Here is a 26031-nt window from a genome sequence, read left to right on the forward strand (position 1 = left end):
CACTCCTATCTTTACTCATTTCTTGAACCGAAAAATGTCTGAAATATCTTAGGCATGATATATAAAATATTGATTTCAGAAATATGTAATTCAGTTAACGCTTGCATTCGTCCGTTATCTCAAAGTGATCATTTGAAGCTAATTGACGTGATAAAATGGCGACAAATTAACGATTGTATTCTTCCTGTTCGCCGTGAGTTTACACACGCAAGTTCACAATTGTATGAGCAAAATATATCCATCGTTCACACACGTATATGCATATACGCTGCAAATAAACACAGTTCCGAATGGAAAAATAGTCGACGGGAAAAAGTAAAATATAGCTCTATCTGAACATTGATTTGCTTGTGTGTGAGAATCAGTGGAAATGATATTGACAGACAAATTTTCCGCTGATGATATCATTTAAATACATGACGCGCTCTTTCTTCCGGGATAACCATCCTTTGATAACAATGTCCTAAATTACGGTTTGAGTTCCAGCTAAAACTGATTCTTAGTCGAGGTTCAAATCATCATTTCCAGTACCAAATTTCTCCCGGGAATTATAAATATGATTCGAGTTTCGGCTAAAAGTCAGAACACCGAATTGTCAGAGTTTGATCGAAATTTGAGTCACACGTTTATTTTGCGGGTAATATTTACCGACCTCGATAATATTGAGCAAATTCTCTTTAGCAATTATAATTATAGAAGAACTAATATAACCATTATAATTAGGAAACTTCTGATTTATTTAATTTTCTCTTTGGCCGATTTTATTGCATTCGTTATGTCGAGAACAAAGGCTCTGAAATATTGATTCTTAATATTAGGCCTAACATTAGTACAAATTAGTTTCCTGCATCTCCACTATAGGTCGCCACCATACACATAGAGGAATTGAGGTCGTAATAAGACTCGTGATAAGACTCAACAATGTGGTTGTCGGTGGAGCTTTATTCTCCATGTAGTTCTATTCAACGAGGAATTAGATATTCTTTAGTCTATCGTGAAAAATGAGCGAATTCAAATGATTGTTATAATAATAACAATAGTTATATACGATTAAATCTAGAGTCTAGTCAAATTTTAATTTCACTTCTTATTTACTTTCATTATTATTAAAAATTTGATTTTTTCTTGTCTTATATACAAATTTTTTTAATGTTGTATTAACTGTCAGTAGATTCATTGCCGACAGAATTGAAATTAATTACTTGTTAGTGATGATTTCAAAATTTTATCGTTTATGAAAAATAGATAATTTCTTAATCGGCTTTTTGGAAGCCAAATATTTTCTTCAACATCGTCTATACTTAATCGATATCTGGCCTGTCTCACCTGTACTGCTCCACCGATAAATTAGCACTCGTGCGACGCTCACGCACCGCAGGTATGCGTGTATCTCGTGAATAATTTCGTACCTAGTCCGTCGAAGATTCGAGCTCGAATTTTCAACTCGAAGATACAACGTGGATGATAGAGATGTAACGAGAAAGACACCGAAGTTGTACGTTACCGGACGAGGTTACTTTTTATTCGCAGAAATACACACGTCCGCTAAAGGGACGACGCAGGCGTAATCAAATAAATCGAAGGAAACGTCAGCAAAAACCGGCTTCAAATCAACGACGAAACTAACACGAGTCGTCGTGCAAGAGAACGACTCGTAAATCCCGCGAATCGCATGAATACAAATTGCGTAACTCAACATGTCAAGGCGGCACGACCCTTCAATCTGCTTCTTCCAGCCCTCCTCTATTTCATTTCTTTCAGACACTCGCATGACGTACGGCTTCCCCGAATTTGCTGTCCCCGAATTAGGCGGCAGCGGCGGTGAACAGGTTCACTGTCGGCAAGGCGATGGCGGCGCCGGACAAGGTTGAGGTGCCTGACGCTGCTAGAAGTTCAACCCCCCATCTAGGATACAAGATTCGCATGCGTCGTATGTCGGGCAAGGCGCTCCGCAAGGACGCTCGGGGGGTACCTCTCCGCAAGGATGTTTGGGGGATACTTCTCCGCGTGGCCGACAGGATGTCACATAGACCGGTTTGCAGTCGAACTCGCAGACGTACTGCGACCCGCGAGCAACGTCGCCTGCGTCCTGTATCCTACGTTCCGTATCCTGCGTCAGGCACTTGCCTTGGATCAGGTAGCAGTAGGACATGGCTAGGACGGGGTTGCCGCGGTAAAGCTCGTGATGAGGCTGAGGTAAGTGGCCGAATAAGTCGACGTGCGTATACTTCAAGGGAGTACGGCTGCAAACTCCGTGCTGCAATCGATACGAAACGGGTCAGGGAGGAAGGGGTAAGGGAGGATGGAGGAGGCGAGGAAGGAAGTGACGAGGAGACACGAAGAGAGAGAGAGAGAGAGAGAGAGAGAGAGTGAAGCGGGGAGGGAGCAAGGCAAATGGAAGAGCGAAAGCGGTTAAATGAGTCTTTAGACGTCATTGTAATGGAAAAGCTTCTTAATCCACCATTAACGCCTTTCCGCGCTACTAGCGTTAAGTCGATCGCGCATAAAAGATTCATTGTACCTGGTTGGACAGAGTGTCGAGTGCATGTAACTGGTAATCTTGACAGATATGCGATAATAATGTGAAAACGAGTGTCTCTGTCTGACACATGAGAATATACGGATCGCGCTTTCCGAAAAACTGAGGACGAATGGAGAGGTATTAACCGTTATTCACGCTTCCCCGTTGGATATGTCAAATTTTTTGTCACGAATATTGAACATTCGTAGCGTAAATTCTGCAGAATATTGCAGAAGGTACATTGCTGACCGCTCGCAGGGATCTCCCCGTTTCACGAGGAATTATCGATCGCTCGATCAAACTGGATTTCGACACTGGACGGTTCTGGAGAGAAATAGCCAGTTTTATTCTCGCAGATAGCGTTCACGATAGCCGTACCCATGTAACAAGAATTATAAAAGTTTAAGCCGCACTGCACGAAGTGCGGCACGCGCGGCTCGCGCAAAATATATTCCAGCCGAGGCGCAAGTCACGTCACGTTCGCCCTGCTAATGGAACTCGCGAGAACATAGAAAGGCGTGCCACGACAACATCGGACAAGAGTAACACGCCGACACAGAATCGCTCGCCAAGAAGACTGCTTTTTGTTTCATGCCTCTACGTCGATCCGTTCGCGAGTTACGGGCTCTTGAAATTTCGGGCCGCTCGGCGTCGGCCAAGGCCACTCCCCTGAGCGACGAGCTTCAACCCCCCTCTAACGCGCACCGCTTGCTGGTGCAAAGCGGACTGATCGCGGCAGCGTTGCGTCCTGCTCGTGCGCGAGTGGGGGTGAATGACCGCACGGCCGCGTGCGTCGGCCAAGCACGTGGCTCGACGGCCGATTGACAGTGCGTGGGAGTAAAAGCGGGCCGCTGCCGCGTGATGGCACGCCGGAATGCGGACTTGCTCCCCCACCCACGCTCGCACATCTGACGCGCGTAAACAAAACAGCGAACGCCGGCCGACCCTTGCAGGCGGCTTCAGGCGAACGATAAGCGGCCGCGCGCCGCTTGAAGCGCGAAATCGCCGATTTCTCCGCTTCTGCCGGTCGTAGAGGAGCGAATCAGGGCTCATTGGAAAGCTGAGAGTCCCGCGCTCCTGATAGGCGGGGTTGCTCGTTGCTCGTTGCGCGCGCTTCCTCGTTCGTTCGCCCCGAGAGTTCCATTAGACGTCGAGTTCTTATCCGTAATTCCCAAGCACCAAGTTTGCGACGCGACAGGTTGTCGAGAGACACGGCGCCTGACTGCGCCAGTGTCTCACGAAAGCGGCGCGTCGTGACCGCGCGTCCAGAAGCTCCGTAGAAATAACGATGTCCTAGGTAGAAGAAATACGAGAGACAACGTTGCGATCGAGCAACTTTGTCGCCCTTGAAATCACTCGTCTTTCGTCTCCGACGTGATCTTATCGATAAGGAACGTTTTGGCCAGTGTCAAGATCGGCGAGCCGGTCGGGTGATCCGGTAAATCACCGGCGCTACCGGCTATGTCCAAGTGGCTGTACTTGAGCGGCTTCTCCGACGCTACCCCGTGCTAAAAGTCACGAATCATTAGAAGACATCGCCCGTATATAGGTGTGCCCGTAAACGCCCCGCGCACCTCCCCGAAAAAATTGACAGTAACGATGACAACATAGATAAAGAGATAAAGAGAGATTGAAGCTAATGATACGTAATGATAAAGATAACGTGCGGATAAAATGAAAGCGATACGATACGATAAAGATAAGAACACGCAAAAAAATAATGTTACGATAACTGAGTGAATGATAGCGAAAGATAAGAATGCGATGATACCTTGTCCAAGCCAGACGCTCTGATTAGAAAAGCGGCCGGGCCTTGGTGGCCTCTCGGGGTCTTCGAGCTCGGCTTGTTCAGCGCCTGGAGGACGTCGTCGCCCTCCGCGCGTCCTCGATGTGTTCGAAAGTCCTCCCTGCGTATGCGCGATATCTCGAACGGGTCGCCCATCACCTCGCCGGACGCCTGAAGCTTCTCCGCGTTGCAGTTCGCCCGGGCCACCGCATTATCCATCGCGATCTACGACGTGACGCATCGCACGTACGATGTACTCGCGATGTAATTGCGCGCAACCGGAGCTCTCCGGAAACACGGAGCATCTTTCAACGGGGCGGCGCATCCGGGAGCATCCGGATAGCGGGGTATACCGTGCGTAACGTCGGCAATCTTCATAACGAAGTCATGCGCGTCTTGATGCGCGGCGCGAGTTTCGCCGGGGATTCGATATATCACGAGAGGGAGGAGTTGCGGAACAGCGGAAGAGGAAACTGCCGCGCGGCGCGCGTATCTGAGTTGTTTGCAAGCCCGTTGAATGACGCTTTCCTCACGATGTACTCACGGTATATCCTGGGCCTACGGTCAACATCGCGTGGCCGGTCAGCGTGGCTACCGTGAACAGATGCGGATTCACCGCGTTCAGGGCCATTTCCTTCAGGTGGTAGAGAGCGTCGGCCATAGCCATCCTGCCTTCGGCGTCGGTGTTCCCCACTCGCACCCTCATGCCCGACTTCGCCGTGATCACCTCGTCGGAGACGTAGCAGTTCTCGCCTACGCTGTTGCGCACCATGCACAACGCCGCCACGACCTTCACCGTCGGCGGCTTCAGTCTATTTACCACCTGCGGCGAATTCCGGTAAAAGTGACTTCGCGCTGATGATTACATTGGTACATGAAAGAGCCCCCGACCCCGGTCTCTCGTTGCTCTCAAAGCTCGAGCGCTGAAGACTACTCGGCGTGAGTTACTCTCCCGCGAACGTCGTTGGCGTTCGCTTATTTCGTGTAATGAAATGTGAAGACGAGGAAACTCTCGTGAGCAGCGGCCCTTAGCGCTCGAGTTTTGAAAAACGAGGAATCTTGTCTTTCATGCGTTAAGGCTCCCTCAGGCGTTCAATCGTTAAGAGACACTCGGCTCGCCGAGGATGAGAGCCACGCATGACGACAGGTCGCGCGAATCATGATTTCTATCGCGGATGTGGATAAAAAGCGATCGTATACCCCTGGGCAACAGTGAGTGCACTGAATTCATTTTCTCTTTCGACGTTGGTGCAGAACAAACATTATCGTTGCATTATTTCGTTTAATCGAAACGCCCGATTTCGCCTATAAATTGCTCGAGAGCGATGATATTTGTCTCACGGGAGAAATTAACCGAAGAATAATATTATTTGACTGCGCCATCGTTCCCGAAGAGTTTTCACATTTTTACACAGCGTGTTGCTAAATATTGTTTGTAAAACACATATACATACGAGCAAGATGTAATTATAAAAAATCTCGCTCCTGTCCAGCGCGGGCCGATCATTTTGTCCCCTGCGCGGCGAACGTATCGGCCGATGTATCGGCAAATATTTCACAGATATTTATGGGAAAATGGCTGGAATACCTCGCGAGGTAAAAGAGGCGGAGATTTGTCAGGAAATGGCGAAGATCAAAAAGTTCCGCGCGCTTTCGCGGAATTCAGTGCTTTCGTGACAATTCCCGAAAATTTATTTTTCGCGTCGCGTGTAACAAGCGTGCAGCTGAAATACACGAGTAAAATAGGGGGCCGCGGTGTGAGGGTGATTTTTGAATATCACGGTCACACACACACACACACACACACGATACCTATCCGAGGCCCATATCTCGATCGCGGCGCATCGGAGAAACGGCGGGTCGAGATAGTCGAGATAGCCGCTGTATGCGGCGCAGGGAACGAGCGAGCGTGCGGCGAGACCATTAATGCGCTAGCAACCATACCGTAAAGAACAGAATTACGGCTGGTACGATGATCATTCCGTGAGGATCTTCCGTAGCCCGCGCGCGGCTGACTTATTAAAACGCGCCGATTGCTAATAGAACGGGGCAAAACGCGCGATCGTGTCCGCGTCCCGGCGTGATGCGCAACAATAACTCGCCTCGCTCAGCGCAATACGCGTATGTAAATATGCCTACACACACACACACACACACACACACATGTATACATATTACGTCTATTACGATACTACGGCACCTGCATGAACCCGGCGCAAGCGGCCGCGCCGCACTTGTCCCTCGACATCCCGGACATGACGCCACCGTACTTGATGTCGGCGCCACCGGTGTCGTAAGTGACGCCCTTCCCCACGAGCATGATCGTCTCCAGGACGCAGGACGTGGGCGGCTCATAAGTCAGGAATATGATCCTGCCGGCGTGGCGCGCTATCACCGAGGCGGCGCGATTCACGCAGGCGAACAGCGGATACTCCTGCAGCAGCGTCTTCTGATCGCATATCACTTGCATCGTGACGTTCGAGTCGTAAAACGCATCAGCCAGGTACTCCTCCACCCTTGGGGGTGCCATTCTCTCGGGGTCGGCGCCGCCTAATTTAATACGGGATGAGTGCGCCGTTAAACATTAATGGATGCGAATAGCTGCAGCAGAGGTGCGGCAGAACGAGAAGGAGAAGGAGGCAGAGGACGAGAATAAGGAGCGCGAGGAGTAAGAGAGGCAGGGGTGAGGGTGAGGAAGTGGGTGAATTCCAAATCCGCGACAACGCAGCAAATGTGTAACGGCGAATCGAACTTCCGAGCTGATTTCTTCCCAACGAGGAAATTATAGGGACGAAGATTCTCTCCTTCCCCTTCTCGTTTTCCTCTCCCTAATTTTCTTTCGATACGAGTTCCTTCGGTCTTGCGAGGTTTGTTCAACGCGAACAGACTGGCGAGATGTATGTTTCACTCCGTAATTGCTATTTTATTTCCGGCGACATCGCCTGTCTCTCTCTCTCTCTCTCTCTCTCTCTCTCTCTCTCTCTCGTGGCAATTAATTATTTAATTTGCGACGTTTGCACTTTGCGCAATTCGCTTAACGCGCGTTCTCGACTGCGGTGCTGAACTTTGCGACTTCGCGTAACTTGGCGCTGCCGCGCTTCGAAGCGCGAGATGCCGAGCTGCTCCTCCTCCGTATCTCGCGAGGGGACCAACGCGCTCCGGCCAATTATTTTCATGCTAAAAGGAGATGCATTTGATATTTGATATCTTTTCATCAGTCGACCAATGATTACCATGAGTACTTGACGAGGTCGCCTTGCGGCGGTTCCATCTATTAATCTAATTCTCCGGCTCTCGTTGGCGTCGCTTGACCGGAAAGCGCCATAATGAATATCCTCATCGGTGGAAGAAGAGAAAAGAAGAAAAAGCAGGTGAAACGGTAAATACGACGGTACGTCGATGCGACAGTAATCTCGATAATCTCAATAATCTCTGTTGAATGAAATTCAGCGTGCCATTGTCGAACGCATCGCAAACAACGTAATAACAAGTAGGATAAGCCCACGTGTATGCAAATTTGCTAACGACTTTGCTAGTCAATGTACAAAGACCGTGTATCCCTTATGAATGCGTGAAACGCGAGAGGAATATGAAAATGTTGTCGAAATTTCCTCCAAACAATAACGTAAACTGTAACATGGGAATTACACACGTTACTCGGCATTCATTTTGACATTCCTAATTAATACGTGAAATGTAACATGAAAATCTCAGAGCGGCTTTCGGTAAATTTGCAGCTGCACCAATATAACGGGAAGTTCACGTCACCGTATGATGCGAATTTAAGGATTAGTTCAATGCAATACGATTTGTTCCATAGATACACCGCGGTAATAGAAACTCTTTCCATTGTCGACTGTCCGACCTCGTGACGATTCGTTTATTTAACTTCTTTCACGCTATTCGTTTGTTTAAATAACGGGAGAAAAATCCCGCTTGTCTGCATACGCGATCATAAAAGTCCATCTGGAGAAGCTCGTCAGCGGGTCGAGACGCGCGTTTCACGTCTCGGATTAAGCCAAACGAGGACGTCGGCGGTCCCATGTGACCGCGAGTCGCGCAGGATGTCTGAGAAATCCGCCGGGCCGCTTGTCATTTATCCTTCGCTCGCATGGTACACATACGAATTTAGACGCGGCGTAGCCCGCGGCCACCGGTCGGGTCATCAAGGTTTACTTTACGAAATTGCGTTATACCCAGCCAGCCGCTCCTCGTTTCGCCATGGGAGCGAGCATCGAGAGAGGGAGGGATAGGGGGAGGAGGGGAGAAAGAGAGCTGGAGACAGCTTTGTGCGCGAGGCAAAGCTGTGCACGCTTTGCGCTGCGGCAAAGCAGCGCGGCGGAGGATAAATGCTCGCGAGACGTCGCGGAAATGCCAATTATCGTCAACTGCTTCGGGGCCGGCTCGCGAGAGCGGCGCGCGACATTAAAAATGAACACTTAAATTCGCCAAATCGTCGGCCACTTACAACTTCAAACTCGATAATTCCCCGGAGCCGTCTCGCGAATGAACCTGAAGCGGCGGCGGCGGCACCGGCGGCGCGGGTTACGCTCGATTAACTAAAGCGGCCAAAGGACCCCTCTTCCCCTCAACCCCCCTGTGCTATTGGACAGGCGGATAGCCGCGAGCGGTTTTCCTCTCCGAAGCTTATTTCTTGCGCGAAAAGCGGAAACTCGCGACGGAACTCGAGCCGGACTTCTCTCTTCCTACGCGCGGACGGGAAAACTTGCTCGGCACACTTGATATAAAGTACCAGCCATGTGTGGATATGTACTCGCTGGTGGTGATGGTGGTGGTGGTGGTAGTGGTAGTGGTGCTTGGAGAACGGAACTTACCGATGTCCCTTGCGATGAATCTGCCGCTCTCGAGCGCCAACGCGAGTTTCACGATACTCTGAAGCTTCTTACTGCAAATCGGACCCCACACCCCGAGGTGATACGCCTTGCAGCATCGCTCCGGACATATCTCCCGCACTTCCAGGGGCTGCGAAAGTATCGTCACCAATTGAAAATTAGAAATGCCCCTATTGTCATCATTTTCAGTATTATTATTATTATTATTATTATTATTATTATTATTAGTACAAGTGGCAAGATCTCGAAATATATCTACGCGACTTTCTGAGCGAACTCCTTTGTAAGCGCGACGACGGGAAAATGTTTGGCTCAATTAATGTGGCAATGAACGAACCGAACACGCCCCCTTGCCCTTTGGTGGAAGGAAATCTGAATTTTTTAATCTTACAAGCGAGCTTCATTTGTAAGAGATTCAGCCGGGAATTCCGTTTCCTTCGAGCAAACTGCGCTCGGTCCGCTCATTATCACGTTAAATCGAGAGCAAACTTTTTTCCCTCGTGGGATCCAAAAGGAAAAGAGACGTTGTTTTCTATTCTCTGCTGCATAGACATTAAGCGTTGTCCGCTCATTAAATGATTTGTCACATGTCGCTCGTCGCATCGCTCGAACGTCAAAGCGAGGAATCTATCGCATCTGCGATAATCTTCTCGTGCGCCGAGCACTTTATCAATAATATCCGCAGCTGCCAGCTGTCTCTCTTTTTCTCTCTCCGCGTGAAGCCAAAGCAAAAGATTTTCCGTGCGAAGTGGCTGACTGATTGACACCCTCTCCTGTGTGTGTGTGTGTGTGTGCTTTAAAAAAATCTCGATACCTCGCGGGATATAACATTTCACCGTCCGAACGCGCTTGAAATATGCGCGCTTAAGTTTGTGCTGAAATTACTCGATCACGTTTCGCGGCTCTGAAATTTAAGGGAACATTCCCGGCATTTTTGCACGTGGCGGAATCGGGGGAGCATCGGCAAACTGGTCTTTTTTTCCACGCCACGTTTTCGACTGTTCTCCCATCGGCAGAAACAGACAAATGATTCCGCGACCAGGTAACACGAAATGCTCACGGCCGCCGGCGGTCAGCCACCTCACACTCCACGAATATTTGCGTGTGGCGAAGAATCAAAAGAGTCAGGAAACTGCGGCAGACAGCCGTGAACAAAGAGACTAAAGGCGGAGAGAGACAGAGACAGAGACAGAGAGAGAGAGAGAGAGAGAGAGAGAGAGAGAGAGAGAGAGAGAGAGAGAGAGAGAGAGAGAGAGGGAGAGAGAGAGAGAGAGAGAGAGAGAGAGAGAGAGAGAGAGAGAGAGAGAGAGAGAGAGAGAGAGAGAGAGGGAGAGAGAGAGAGAGAGAGAGAGAGAGAGAGCAACCGACACGATATTCAGGACGACAACGAGGACGATGAGGGCGACGACGATGACGACGACGACGACGACGACGACAGTGGCGGCGGCGGCGGCGTTCCGATTACGCGGCGCAGAAATTCCGAGGGCGTCTCCTGGTATTTGGAAAACGATGCCCCGTATTTGCGTCGGATGGAAGGAACGAGCAACGTACGAGGAAAAGAGGACCGAAGGGGAGGAAGGCGCGGAGGAGGAGATTTTCAGGTATCAGGAAAGAAGTATATATGGTGCCGACGATGCGCCTGGTGTCGTGGTGAGAACAGTCGAAGAACAGCCGGGGGGTTAGATGAAGCGATCGGGGTGGAAGGAAGAGAGAGGGAGAGGGGAACGTAAAGCGGGAGAAGGCCCGAGTATTTCGCTAATTAGGTCGCCTCGCCGGCCGCCAGGATTCAGGAACGCCAAGCATTTGCTACTCTTGATAGGGCAGAGCACTTGGCTCGTCTCCCCCATCCCCCCTCCCCCTCCTACAGCAACGTCCTCCTGACCCTCTCTGGGGCTGCGTCCCGTCGTCGTCGCCACCACCGCCGCCGTTCCTACCCCGCAAACAAGCTCCGTCCTTCGCGACCGACTATTCCTCCGTCCGCGGGCGCGAGGGTAGCGGCCCAAACTTAGAATTTTGGTCCTTGAACTTAAGGGGGACAGGAATGCCCATTATGTTACCTCTGCCGAGTTATACGAGAGCGTCCCCCCACCACCGTTGTGCGAGGTTTACAATCCGCCGCGGAGCATGTGTCTCTGGCAAGAAAATGTCGAGAGCGCGTTCGCCGCGTAAGGACGAAGGATCGCGACGCCAGCCGCGTAAAACGAGGCGACACGAAACGGTGCGGCGGAATTTCGCGGGCGCGAGATTGAATATCGGCCGTGTGATTAAAATATCGAGAGAATCCGATCGGTTTGTTCCGGCGAGTCGGAACGTTATCGATAGCGCGACCGGCATTTTCGCGTCGGCCGACAATGAACGCATCCGCGGGCGGTCGACGGCCGTTTTTAAATACCGCGAGCGCCGTTCTCTCGGAACTCGCATGTGGCGAATGTAATATCGAATTACCAACAAATCAAATTGGCCCAATTTCGCGGGGAAACGTATGACGGTTCGGCGCGTTCTCGCTCGCTCGCACGCGAGTACGATCGGTTACATATTTCTCACAACAGCGCGATACATGTCGCAACAGTAACGTATCGTGCACGAGCGCGTGTAATAACGTGGCTCGACTTCCGCGCAATTAAGGATTTTGCGGGGATTTCGAACCTCACCGCGGTGAATAACATTTTTACGCGCGCGGCGGGACAAGGAGACGAGCGGGGGACAACAATTATGCGCGCACATTCGGATCGTTAGTCTCGTGTAGCCGCGTGTCATTTTTACACGCGTAACAAAGTTCTCTCTCTCTTCCTCACTGCGCTGCTCCGAGAGACTCGACTTCTCGTGATCTTAAATCGTGAGGTTAAATCCGACAAAGAAAGAAAGAGAGAAAAAGGGCCAGAGCGGAGAGAGGAAAAAGGCCAATCACTTCTCTCCTTCTGTCTAGCGTGTAATCCAAACACTGGCCACGGGCAAGGTTCCTTCTTCTTTACCAACTACCCTTGTTCTATCGGCTTAAAGTCACCGCCCCTTCGTCTTTGATCTTCGACAAGAAACGCCGAGTGTCGTTCCAGATACCGCTATTTTGCTCTTACTACGCCAACTGTGCTTCCCGTTCTCTCCTTCTCTCTCTCTCTCTCTCTCTCTCTCTTCCTCTTCCTGCGATGAGCGCGATGTTAACGTTTACACGTCATTGGAAATTGCGACTCGACAAAGGAGTAATTTGTTTCCGAGCTCCCGTGAATTTATACCGATTCTCTGTTACGGACGCCAGGACTGTTTTTTTAAGCCACTGTACTCTCCGCCGTGCACGCCACGCGAATGAGCTATTCCTATGTCACGTGAATTGCTTTTGTTGCCATTATCCCAGAAAAAGCAGCTTCATCTTGGAATAATACCGCATTTCCGAGAACACACGCGCGGGGTACATCGCTATAATATTAATTAAAAGATATTTGCTATGCTAGATTAGGTTAGAGGGATATTTCTCAATCTATATTAACGCTGCCAAAACACGAGACGAGACCCTCTTACGATGAGGACGTCGCGATGGAAAAACGCGATGTAGAGTTCGCAATATTTTCAGAAAACGGGAGCGAGTAGTTCGCGATCGCGGGGTGGCAAATACGTACATTCACCTGATGAGGATCGTCGTCGACGTGATAGAAGTCAGTCGGTCTCACGAAAGACTCGGCGTGACATTTCATGTCTATTAAACAGCGAAAAATTTCGCTGTTTAATAACACTCTATCGGAAAATTTTGCGTCGAACGCAATGCACGATACGTATAACCGCGGAAGTGCATGTTTCACGAAGCATGAATATCCAGAAATTTATATCAGATGGCTTGAAAAGATCGATACCATTATCCTTCCTCAATTTCTTCCCTTTGGTACTCGCAGAGAGATATATTCGAGTTAAAATACGAAAGAAAAGAAATGAAAAAAATTGAATTTATTTCCTACAAGTATACATTTTATAATATTCTTGAAAGATAAATCTTGTGTTTCGGAGTGCATGACGGTGAGCTTTCCTGAAATTTCCGACGAGCTTATTTTATTATCATGAAGAAAATATTCTTCGTCGAAGATAACCACTAGCCCAAGGATGAAAAGTAAACCGAGTAATTGTTTTTCTCCGTGATAGAATTATATTTTCCCTTCTACGTGTGCGTGTATGATCACAAAAGTACGATCCCAAGGCTGATAGTTTTCAGACAGTTCTATCCTCGTCGGCGGTCGATCGTCGACACCGAGGATACGACCGATCAACAGCGGCGGATCGCGCCCTTCGTCGCGCCGTAGAAGCCGAGGTCGCTCCGCCTTCGCAGGAACGAGCGCGCGAATCGATTTCCCGAGTGCGCGCGATAGCCGCGCTGCCGGGTAACTTCCGACTTCGAAGTTCGCATAATAACGCGGATACTATCGTCCGACCGTAATTAACCGCGGCGGCGTCGAGGTTAATGAACAATGGAGCTTGCAATCGAGTTGCGCAACCCGCAATCCGATATCCTGACTTACACACGCCGACCCGGTCTAAGACACGTCGCGCGAGCGCGCGTGCGAGCACGCGCGCACACACTTATCCATCAAGCGCAGCCCGCCGCCGACGGCTGCCGGTGACAGGTGTTGCTCTCGATGGCCATTGTTGACCGCGTGCACTTTGCCGCCCGTACGTCCATCGTCCTTTCGTCCCTTCGTCCGGCGCTGTGATGATCCGTTCATTCAAGATGTGAGCGCGAGCGTGCGACGGCGACAACGGCAGCGACAACTCGCTGCGCGGGATCCCGGAACGTCGTCGGTCGTCTCCCGGGACGAAACTCTGCCCCCATTTTCGACTTCAATCGTCTAACATCTGTACATTCCGGAGATTCTCTACAGGGTGATCCGAAATTCCCGCATTCGGAGTAGAGGACATGATATTTTATACTAGGATGAACAACTTTGTCCTTTAGCAAAATTGCGTTCGACAAGTAGTTTTTGCAGAAGAGCGTGTTAAAGTTAAAGACGAATAAGCGCTCTTGTTTATGTAGCGCTCAGGGTCGCGGCGCGTGCGCGGTGCGCCTCATTCGCGTGTACCTAGTCAGTGGCTGGTATTCATAAGTAGTCTTTTAACCGTTTGAGTCCCAAGCAGCGCGATCGCGCTGTTCAGATTTTATGTCGAGAAAACCCAGTACATTTCGATCATTGTGGACAACTGACGGTGCGTTACCGATTGTCGAAGTCGCGCGCTCAGATTTACTGAAGCAAGTATATCACACCGATCCTTTTAATGTAAATAGTACATTTTATAATAGGTAGAATAATACTATAATAATGCAATAATACATTACAAAATAAAAATTTTTATTTCATTGTTATCTTCTCAATAATTTTTATCGAACAAAACTTGAAATATTTATAAATTTACAGTACGCATATGTAATAATACAGATGTATTTTATAAAATAACGAATTACAAATTAACAATATTTTTGTGTTATGAACAAATAATTTAAATGGAGAGTAACAATTATAATTTGTAACATCGGTGTTTATCAAAACATGTTGGATGGATTCCTTTTGCTTCGTTGCTCCGTTGCTTCGTCTAATCATTTTGAAACACACAATTATTAACAATGAGAAACACTTACGCAAGAATACGTCCGATCGCTTTGCAAACTACAATAAATGTGACAGAGCGATGAGAAAAAGACGAGAATCGCGTTACCTAACAAATACAAGAAGCGGTATTGGTCCGATTGGGATTCATCGATGTAAAATAAACAAAGCGCTATCGCGCTGCTTGGTATTTCTCGACCTAAAATAGAACAAGCGCTATCGCGCTGCTTGGGTCTTTTCATACTCATTTATAGAAAGCGCGGTTGCGCTGTTTGGGATTCTTCGACAGTGTTTTTTCAATACCCCCTGGGACTCAAACGGTTAAGATGCTCATACGGCTCTGTTGCGATTAGTTTACGACACCTTAAGACTGTATTTGAGACAATCTTAAATAACAAAACTAACTATAAACAATACCGGGGTTTCACAACTCGCAGAGCATATTGTTATTTACATTTTTATTTTCAGATCTTTACTTTCTGATGATATTGTGCAATCAGACAATTTTTTATTTATTTATTGCGTAAGAAATAAAGGCAGTACTTATTTTATTAACTTTTCATTATTTGAGCAATACAATACGGAAGCAAGTCAAATCCCGATATTGTTCATAGTTGATTCTTGTTATTTAAGATTGTCTTAAGTACAGTTTTAAGATGTAAACTAATCACAACAGAGCCGTATCACAGTGGATGAAAATCGATATTAGGTTAGATATCAGGAATTGATCGTTAAATGGGGCTTTGATGGTTCGTCTGGACACTCTCAGTACAAGCAGAATACTTCTTCTAATTTGGAAATTGTAGATAAATATCTCTTTGCAACATGGCTCGTTTCATTACAGCTTAGATATGTAGCTCGTAATGGAAACGTATCTGTATTGTGGACCAATCCTCGACCTTCTTCCGTAAGATATATTGCGTAAGATAGGCCATTGCGTTTTCAATTTCTGAAAGAAACTGCGACCATTATTAAAACTGAAGAAGAGTATGTGACTTCGCAGATAAGACAATTAGTCTCATTAAAGTTGAACGAATCATTTAAAATCACAGTAAATTTCAAAACGTTATTGACGATGGCTGACGGAAAGGTATGAAACGCATTGACAGACACTTCCAGTATGACGTGTTATATTTGCAAAGCAACACCTAAGGATCGAAAACAGCTTGATTTATCTAATCGTCACATAGATGAACATGCTTTATTATTTGGAATTTCTCCGCTCCATTGTTTAATGAGATGTTTCGAAATATGCCTGTCCCTTGCTTACAGAATGACGCTCAAAAAATGGTGCATCCGTGGCACTGATAAAATAGAATTTGAAAAACGAAAAAAAATTATTCAAGGTCAACCCCAAAAGCGACTGGGATTAATCGAATGCGGGAATTTCGGATCACCCTGTGTGTATCTTTCTCTCTCTCTCTCTCTCTCTCTCTCTCTCTCTCTTTCTCTCTCTCCAGATCCTCTGTTCTTCAATGTTTTTACGTTAGAATATCCACAGTACCCGCGGCCGTGACGTCTCCAGGTCCTCCAAGTGAAAGAAATATTTGACGGAGAATCGACGAACTCCCGTCTGCCAGAGACGGATAGCGAGAATCCGTCGTGGAAGCGTCGTCGCGGCGAAACTGCGCTGTCGGTCGCGACAAAAAGCAGCGGCTTTGGCGGAGAAGTCGGACACGGCGATGCGGCGGATACGGCTCCGTCCGTGACCAATCAGCCGGGGGAGTCGTAACAGCTCCCGTTTGCAGAGAGCGTTTGCAAATTACCCGCGTATCCCGGCGGCTTCTACCGTAATCGTTAAATAATGAATATCCGGGCGAAGGTCTCGGGTCGGGTAATTAGGCGCGACCAAGCGAGCGAGCTTTCGCGAACGAGGTCCCGTCGGGATGTGCGGGCGGCGAGAGATGCGAGAGACGCGAACGGCTGGAATTAATTCGCGTTTCCGGATATATAAAATATCGAGCGATTTAGTGGAATCGCACGCGCGCGCGCTGCCATCGCGTCACGTCATTAGTTGTGGATTAAGATCGCGGCGGCAATTTAGTTTCGGGACAAGGTAGACTGGGATTTACTACGAGGGTTAGTACGGGGCGAGCGCAACTCGAGCACGGGGGGAGCCAATCAGACCGCAGCGCACCAAACTCGGCTGAAACAGCGCGGGGGCTGAATTCCTTCCAAATACAACTACCGGGCTTTCCCATTCTGCCGCGCCGTACGTGCGCACAAAGCTGTGTTGTATCTGTTTGATTGGTTTAAACGGCTCTCGTGTAACCACAACTGTACCAACTATCTGCGAAATACCTTAACCGGATATATTGCCGCGATCGAGCGCGGCGGCACTCGCGCGCTCATCGATTCCCCCCTCCCGCGACTTCGCTCCGCAGCCCGGCGATCTTTCCGAGGAACTTGAAATCGCTTTTCCAAATTTAACTCGCGCCCTGCTGCTCGAATTAACACGTCCGACCGCCGCGGTGGTCGTCGTCGACCGATATTGCCACATCGCTCTGTCTTATCAAGTTACGTGTCAAGTATCGTTGAGTGCTTCCGTGAAATTCTTCGGCCATTGATGAGGAGAATCGATCAAACGAGGTAAAAGCTGTATGTACGTATCTCTCAAATTGCAGTCATTTATTTTTGTCTGTCTTTGACAAAAGTTCACAGGTTAGGCTTCTACGATCATCACCGATTCTTCCCTTTGTAAAAGCACTTTGTAAATCGCGACGATCAACAGTATTGAGAGCGACCGAGTCGCGTCGAGTGCTTCTCCAAAGAGACGAATCGGCGACGTTGAATGTCCAGAACCATTCTCGAACCAATTTCACCCACGTTGTTCGCGAGGGAGATAGATAGTTTGATATTTGGCGAGGAACAATCTCGAAGCGCACGATACACTTGTCATAATATTACTTCAACGTGTCAGTTTTGCGAGGAATAATTCGCTTGTTGGGGAACTTACCACGTAGAGGGCCTCCAAACAGCCGAGCAGCGTGACCATCTCGACATTCTCGAAACGTTCATCGGGCAGCAGCACCAGCAACGGCTGTCTCACGCCAGCTTGCAACGCCCTGATGAGCGAGAAAAAAATATGAAATCAACGGCAAACGAGAGACGGGAGGGAGAGGGAGTTAATCGGACGTATCGCGGTGATATCCGGTCGCGGGTGCCGCGGAAACGGGATCTTTTCAAGCAAGATCGTATCTCAGTTCAGCCGCCAACGACACGTGCGTCCTCGCGTGCGTGCGTGCGTGCGTGCGTGAACTCGCGCGCGAGGCAATATTTTCTCCCATTTGTCGGAAGATCTCGACGATCCTATCGTTCGTTAAAGGGAAGGATGTTAACGGGCAGGATCAAGTGGCCGGCTCTCCCGCTGACAGGCTGATAGACAAACGGAGGGCTGCCAATCTAAGAATCCGGCAAAGGATCAAGGCGGGCCCTGGAGACGGGATTTGGACGTGGGAAAGGCATTTATCGGCGCGCATACAGGCCGCTCGAGGGCCAACTCGGCGGGAATTCAACCGTAATTATGGCGCGACCGTATCACCGATGACGTCGATGGCTGGCCGATCGTCGGCGAATATCGCGAGAGCGCAATAATATCAGTAGCGCGTGAGAGCCGCCGGCGATACTACATATCCCGGCAGGATACGGACGTCCGCCCACAAAAAGAGAGATAGAGAGATAGTAGATAGATAGATAGAGAGAGAGAGAGAGAGAGAGAGAGAGAGAGAGATGGTAGATAGATATACAGGTAGATGGACAGATTTATTACACGCTGTGGGAGAATTACCCTTCAAGCGCTCGAGAAGAAGAGACTGGATTAATAGAAAATTGGAAGTTCTTTGTGGAGCGACGTAAAGACTGCGTTACCACCGTTACGGAGACATTTTTTAGATAATAAAAGTTTCTTTTAGATAAAAGGTTCAGGCGTGCACTGATGCAGATATCACTTCAATAGAGGCTCAAATGAAGCAGTTTTATATCTATCAAGAGTCTCAAATGACGGCCTTCAATTTACCAAGACTACTCATTACTAGTAAGTCATTCCATAAAAGTGTAAAAAGGGTTCTGAAGGAACGCTTATGTGTTTCAGCCCGACAAACAAAAAAGAGAACGGGGAAAGGGAGAGAGAGAGAGAGAGAGAGAGAGAGAGAGAGAGAGAGAGAGAGATGAGCGGGAGAAAGGGAGAAGAGAAAAAGATGCTCAAGGGGAGAAAGCCGCGGATCTCATCGAGAACCCTAAGACACGAATCGCGTCATTCTCGCGAACCCTTCGCGCTGTCCAATTTTCGTGCTGTCTCGCGTAACACAGACATAATCGCGCAGCCGTTTCTTCTCTCTCTCTCTCTCTCTCTCTCTCTCTTTCGTTCTCCTTCTTGTTCTCGCGAAAATCAAAGGATTATCGATCCCACGCTTGAAATAGCATCGAGCATTACGTTTGGAAATCTCGAGGAATTTTTTCTCTCTTCCTCTCTTGTTTCGTGCACGCTCAGATCTTTGCGGTTCTCGAATCATCAGTTCTACCACGGACCGATCGACTCGAGTCTCGTATATTAACGAGGGGCGTAGAATCGCCAACGGCCTGTTATTATTCCGCGATTCCGAGAGGATTCCGAAAGGAGCGCCGCGTTGTCGCGCGAATACGAAGGGATACGACGGCAATTTTGCCGGGGCGGTCGGGGCAACGATGAGATTCGCGAGAGAGAGAGAGAGAGAGAGAGGGAGAGAGAGAGAGAGAGAGAGAGAGGGAGAGAGAGAGAGAGAGAGAGAGAGAGAGAGAGAGAGAGAGAGCGTCTTCCTCCGAGGAGAACCGATCTGTCGAGAAATGCCGACGCCGTACGTCTCTTCGCCTGTTTCTCGTTACCGTTCGTCTCCGGTACCGGTCCCGAGCCGGCTCGCACCGCCTGTTCGTTGCTCGTTTCTACATCGCACGTACTTATTAATCGCCGCATATATCTCCGGCACGAGGCGGAGCAGCGGCGCGACGCTTATCTCGTTTATCGGCCGCCGCTGACGCCCTGTGGAACACTTTCTGCTGATTCTCAAGACCACGGGATATTTTTCATCATTAGGATGAAGAAACAGACGTCGCCATTGCACAACGCGTCATTTTACGGGCGATCTCCGATCTCCCTTCTGCTATTTGTTTCTCTCATTCGAGGCGGACCGTTTCAGTCCTTTATTCGCGTCCTGGATTCGGAGTCGAAAAATATTCCAAACAATCCATATATATTGTAAAAGAGAGAGAGAGAGAGAGAGAGAGAGAGAGAGAGAGAGAGGGAGAGGGAGAGGGAGAGGGAGAGGGAGAGGGAGAGGGGGAGGGGGAGGGGGAGGGGGAGGGAGGGGAGGGGAGGGAGGGGGAGAGGGGGGAGAGAGAGAGAGAGAGAGAGGAAGACGACGACGACGAGAACGGTCGCGCTAAAGAGGCGGGAATTTAATCTTCTCATCGAATTTTGCGAGACAACGAACATGCGTCTCGCGCGGAATTCCGTTCACTTTCGTATATTTTCTCTATTCGACCGTTTGCGCAAACGAAATGCGTGTCCGGCAATCATTCTCGGAGTCATTTCGCTCGTTATTTGCTATGCAAAATGAGCACGATAACGTCGCGCGATAACGCAGGCCGATACTTGTGGCGCAACGGCGCCGATCGAGGGACCTTCGATTAATTATGTCGGGAATAAACGGGAATTAGAGTAGAGTAAAGAGAGGGAGAGAGGAGGAAAATCGGAGGCTGAGGGGGTTTGGTGGAAACGCACGCGCTTAATGCATTTTTTCGCGAACGTATGCAAATCGCATCCGACATGCGGGAAACGCGGGAGTAACTCGAGCCGTTGGATACGCTCGCCGAGTCCAATTACACGCTAACATTGAAAAGGCAAACCCTCCGCACGGTCCTGTTAAACCCCACCGCATGGACACAATTACAACTGAATTTCATGAAGTGCCCTCTGCCAGATCGGACAATGTTTATTAGAAGCAGTATAAATATTGACGTTACCGTCGAGCTACGCTCGATGATTGATGTTGCAGTCACGTGAAAATGAAAAAAATAGGGTGGGGAAAAGGACGAAGTCGGACGAGGTGAAAATATTTCTAGTAGTGTGCGTCGACACGATCGGTAGTAGAGGTTGACGAGCGCGGACGTAATGATGAATCGGCGCGAAGGAGAAACGCAAGGTGTACCTGTCGAAGGTGCAGGAAGATGAGGACACGCGGGCTTACGAGCGGGCTCAGCGACGTGGACGTGTTCGCGGCGATGCCCGGGTAAGTGCATCAGCGCTTCGTCGCTTTAATAGCGTCGTGCTATTATAACGTCGCTGCGTCTCCTTTGTCCGTCGTCGTCGTCGTCGTCGTCGTTGTCGACGACGTCGACGTGGTAGTTCCCATGTCGACTCTCGAAATGGCAGATAACCGGGACGTATCTAGCGGCGTCGGTGGCGGCATATAAAGCGCCGGAATAACGAATAACTGTCTCGGCTCGTAATTGCAGGTGCGAACGAGTGTTCTCGCCGGCCGAAGATTCAAGGAATCTAAATTTCGGACGATTTACCGTATCGAGGAGCGCTGACTTTTGTAAGGGATATATCCATGAGTTTGCTCGGGCTTTACCTTTCATCCTCTCATTCGCGAATTTCTCGACTAACTTCAGGGGCGGCTCGCTTTTTAATGAGGATTTAAGAGAACGCTATCTTATTACCGCGATTCATTAATGCTCGGCGTAACATATTATTCTGTGATAAATCCTACGGGTGAAATTTCGACTCTGCACGATTCATTTGCATTCGCGAGATTTAATTCGCTATAAATACACGGTCTTTGGTCAAAAAGCGTTCGATACGTTTTTCATTGAAGCGTATCGGCTTTAAACGGTTAAAAATAAAAGGATGAGCAAATGAAAAGAAGCGCGAAATCTCGTGTACGTAATACCGTAATATTTATTTATTTATGAACGAGTTTAATACTCATTTAACTTAAGTAAATACGAATTTAAGGTCAAATACAAAGTAAAATTTTCACGCACCTGTGGAACAGAAATAAAGAAGATCTGAAATAATTTAGGTTTAAAACTCAAAAAATTGTCTTAATAAAACAGACAGAAACAGATTATTGAAAATACTGACGAGTCGTAGAAAAAAATTTCACGATTAGAAAGCATGCGAAATCCTAATAAATATTCTCATCGTAAATCAAAGAGACGGCAATAACGAAATCTTTCGAAAAAGGACTCGGACGTGAATTAAAATTGAGCACAGGCGTTGAATGAGAGCATCAACCTGCTAGAATATCATAGAGAGAGATAATATTAGCAGCCTGTATATGAACGACAAGAGAGACGCAGTGTTAAAATTATTTAAGCTTTAGACGTTAGCGTGATACGGATCTCGGGGACATCGCGTGCGTAAAAGCGATCAACAGTAAACAATATCTACGTGCGTCCTCACGTTGAAGGTTACCGACCCTTCGCGCGCTTGAGCTTTCGGTAAATTGCGCGCCAAAACAACGCGAGCGCGGGCGAACGAGCACGTACGGCAACAGCGCGCGCGCTAAAGGATCTTCTAGAATCTAGAAGGTGAATGTTGCGCGGGAGTGTTTGTGTAAATATACCGCGTTCCATCTGGCGTTTTCTGTATCGAGATCATCATGAGCAGCTGGAGCATCGTGAGACCGGCCAGGTGAGACCAATTATCCTTGCTTTTTCGAGAATCTTGCGGCGAAACGCGCGCTCGAAAGTTCGCGATCTAACATGACCGAACCTAACCTAACCTAACCTAACTCTTCGCCTGTGCGGTGGGGGGGAGGAGAGAGGCGATCGTCTCGTCACCAATCGTGATTAATCGAAAATATCGTTTCTCATTGTAGATCTGGCAGGGTCTTTTGCCGAGGAAGAGGATGCGGACGATGCGGAAGATGCGGTTCGTGCGGACGCCCGGATGCGGTACCGGCGGATCCGGTTCGGGCAGAGTAGGATCAGCTCGAAGGTGAGCGAGTTCACAGATTCTCGCGATTTGTCTTTGTAACCCTTTGTCGAAGAAAGCCGGGGATCTAGACGGGTTTAGAATGAGCCGTGAATTACGATCGCGAAAGGGTTAATCGTTCCCTCGTGTTCCTACGCGCGTCTGTTCGTTAAGCCAGACGCCCGAATTCAAGTAATACGATTGTTTTCTTTTTGTTCCAGGTCTTGTAGCTGAATGCGGCCGATCCTCACAGCGGTTCGGTGAGTCATGAATTGTGGAATTTTGGGTGATGGGTCTTTACAATGCTTCGTTTTGAAATCAATGTGATTTACGTTTCATGCAGATTCTGCATATTGGGTTTGTCGCACGTACACAAGAAGAGAGAATATTACATGTTTTTTCGTTTTTATATTTTTTTCAATTGTACCATGTTTTTTCTACCATTGACGAGATGGGTTGTCAATAGAGGTTATCTTGCTGAGAAACACAGTAAACAATTTTTTCATAACATACCACTTCTCCGTTTTTCAAATATAGATAAAGCACACGTGAAGTACAATGATAGTAAATTAAAATAAAATACGTTTATACGTCTCTTGATTATAAAATTCCATATTTTTCACTGCAGAACTCTCTTTGTGTACGTGTGCATATGTATGCGTTGCTTAACGAAACACACTACTCGAAACAATTAAGGAATTATTCGTTCAAATATTTATCTTGATTTCATAAACATTTTATATATTTATATTACCATCATCTGATATTTTTCAATATTTCACGAGTGGCGAGTGCTCAATATATAATTTTATTTTTCGGTGAAGATATTTGCGTATAAATGTAACGTTCTGTAGCCATTCCTTTTGCATTTAATTCAGACCATAGAATTATTTAATTGGACTATTTATTCAGTGCGGTTCCTTAATTGCTTCGAGCAGCGACCAATGCGTATCGAAATTGCGTCAGTGTGCACGGAACTATCGATCACTTCATGTTTACGTTGATCGATTTTATTGGTCAACGCTTTTGCGGCCATACATTGTTTAAACATCTCATACGTGCACTCTTATATCGCAATTATCTTGGTAAATAAAAGCGAACGGTGTTTATTTATTCGCACATATCGCGGAAAATAAACGCAACAATCTCGTAACAATAACGATTATAAGCGTTTTTTGAGACAACAAAACTATAAGCATATATTTTTGAAGTCTATAAGCATTTTAAATTTGCTAACCATTCGGAGAGAGTATACAATTTTAACGATACGTGATGAAGTCCGATGAGAAAGCGAAAATATTGCGATCGCAATGGACGACCGGCAAATGTCCGTGAATCAGCGTGCGCACGTAGCGATTAGTCGCTTGACCTTTGAAATCCGCGCGTCATTATTTAAGCTTCACGAGGTGCTATTAAAGTGTCGTACGTGAATTCTCGGACGCGTCGCGCGTGATCAGAAACGTCCGCCGATCGCCGCTCATTCACGCCGCCCTTCGTCCTTCGTACGTGCGCATACATGCAAAGCTAGAGATTTTTAAAAGAGCCAGTGGGACGTGCCGATAACACATTCGTAAAATACATCCCATGCGGCCGCGAAGCCCTTTTGTTGTTGCTCGCGGTAAGCCAAAGAGAAATACACACATACACACACACACACACACACACACATGTATATACAAAAGAAAGAAATAGGACAAAGAGCAAAGGGAAAAGCGCGCGAGACGGGGGCGGGTGGGTGAGGGGAGGAATCACACATAGAGGTATTACCGTTTCATTCCCTGCTCGGCGGCCTCGCCGAAACTCCGCACGTCGTGATAATCCATGTTAATCGTACCCGTTGGACTGTAAATGAGCCTTTTCGCCGGCAAATTGATGGGCAAAACCGCGCCGAGCACGCCCAGCCCGGCATCGATCTGCGCCGCGGCGTATAGGACGGTTTTGAAGGGCTCGGGCTCGTTGGTGCCGGGCGGACATCCTGAGACCAGGATAACGCCGTCGTAATCGCTGCTGCAGATATCCGGTTCGGCCCTCACCTGACACGGTAACCAACTGAACCACCTGAAATGAGTGACAGTCCTTGTTAACCGGGGCCCAGGGCCGCTAATTGATGGTGAATCTGATTAAACGAAAGCGAAGTAATTTCTCGTTAACGAACACACGCGACACGTCCGCGTCAGTCTCTGAATTCCGAGCGCCATGAACTTCGCTGCGGTCCCTTCTGCTTCTCGAGTTTCTTTCTTGCTTCTCCGTCTCAAAGAGAAATAAAAATTTTCCGAAAAAAAAGTACATCGGATCAGTAGCTCGTTAGCGGCGTCGCACGCGATAAAAGTTCTTTAACTTTGAAGCGCTTTCTTGTCCTCTCCTCCCCCTTTTTCTTGTTTGAACAACTTGGCCCGTTTGGTCTTTAGTTTAGAGCAAAATTTCGGCGCATGGAGCTCTCTCTGATCTAATATAAATGTCCGTTTGGTGTAAATTTGAGATAAGCTAATCTTTTTAATACGAATTTAGCAGAAACGATTAAGTCTTATCGTACGCCTCCTCGAAGCAGATTCGTTTACGTCGCCCTTTTACCATCGGATGAGGAAGGTAGGATGAGGAAGATGATCGCGGTTAAATGAATTACTATAAGTTACGACATTAGATTTTCCGCACGTTTCGTCAATAATTAACGCGAAATCGACGCGTCCTTTAGATAGCGCACGTGCGCAACGTTATAGGAAGGAAACGCGTTTGATATTACATGAGTTTTATCGCGTTTATCGTCAACGTAAAATCGTCGTCATTTTCTTTTCGATATGTTATTTCCGCGATATTTACGAGATACTCATACTCGCTCTTGATTATCGCTGGAAGATTTATGTTTACGTCTGTTTCATCGTGTACGTTTAAATTTCTTTGCTAACACTTCGTATATTTCACGACATGTGGGACGACTTTACTCCTTTAATACACTGACACGCTTAAATATGTATATATATATATATATATATATATATATTTATATCTATAATTTCGTCTACGTAATATCGAGAGGGTTTATTATATACTGGTTGGTTTTACCCGGGAGTCGTAAACAAATTAACTTCAGGATCGCGCCTTTCAGTTCTTATAGTAGCATGGTTGTTCTGGCAACAGTAAACTAAAAGGATCTATCGGCAAGATCTATCGCATAAGCCGCGATAGATCTTGCCGGGACGCCTTGTCGGAAGACTACAAAGTCCATAGTCGCGTCTTAATAGGCCGCTGCAATACATTTCATAGCAAGTTAGCGACGTGAATGTACGTTAAGATCCAGATAAACATCGCGGTTGGGAAGTTTACGTCGTCATCAGACGGCG

The 26031-nt window shown here is 47.8% G+C and overlaps 2 protein-coding genes across 5 annotated transcripts in view; both read right to left on the bottom strand.

Annotated features, from left to right (window-relative positions):
- Positions 1-1277: 1277 nt before the first annotated feature.
- LOC109504551 (uncharacterized) lies at positions 1278-2266 on the bottom strand (the record flags this gene model as incomplete). Its single annotated transcript, XM_019844843.2, has 1 exon — positions 1278-2266. A coding segment is annotated over one exon (381 nt), but the record flags the coding sequence as incomplete, so codon positions are not given.
- Positions 2267-2417: 151 nt separating this feature from the next.
- Positions 2418-26031, bottom strand: part of Dip-B (Dipeptidase B) — a 31328-nt gene continuing 7714 nt past the window's right edge. For all 4 annotated transcript variants that reach the window (XM_019844846.2, XM_019844845.2, XM_025297039.1 and 1 more), the window contains 7 exons: positions 24461-24751; positions 17696-17804; positions 9143-9290; positions 6508-6857; positions 4852-5130; positions 4293-4532; positions 2418-4029 (listed from right to left, as the gene is read on the bottom strand). In XM_019844846.2, coding sequence (XP_019700405.1) covers positions 3874-4029; positions 4293-4532; positions 4852-5130; positions 6508-6857; positions 9143-9290; positions 17696-17804; positions 24461-24751 — 1573 coding nt within the window. In that variant the 3' untranslated portion in view covers positions 2418-3873. The remainder of the gene's footprint in view (positions 4030-4292; positions 4533-4851; positions 5131-6507; positions 6858-9142; positions 9291-17695; positions 17805-24460; positions 24752-26031) is intronic.

The sequence above is a fragment of the Harpegnathos saltator genome, unplaced genomic scaffold, assembly GCF_003227715.2.
Source record: "Harpegnathos saltator strain DR-91 unplaced genomic scaffold, Hsal_v8.6 scaffold168, whole genome shotgun sequence".
NCBI classification, from domain to species: domain Eukaryota; kingdom Metazoa; phylum Arthropoda; class Insecta; order Hymenoptera; family Formicidae; genus Harpegnathos; species Harpegnathos saltator.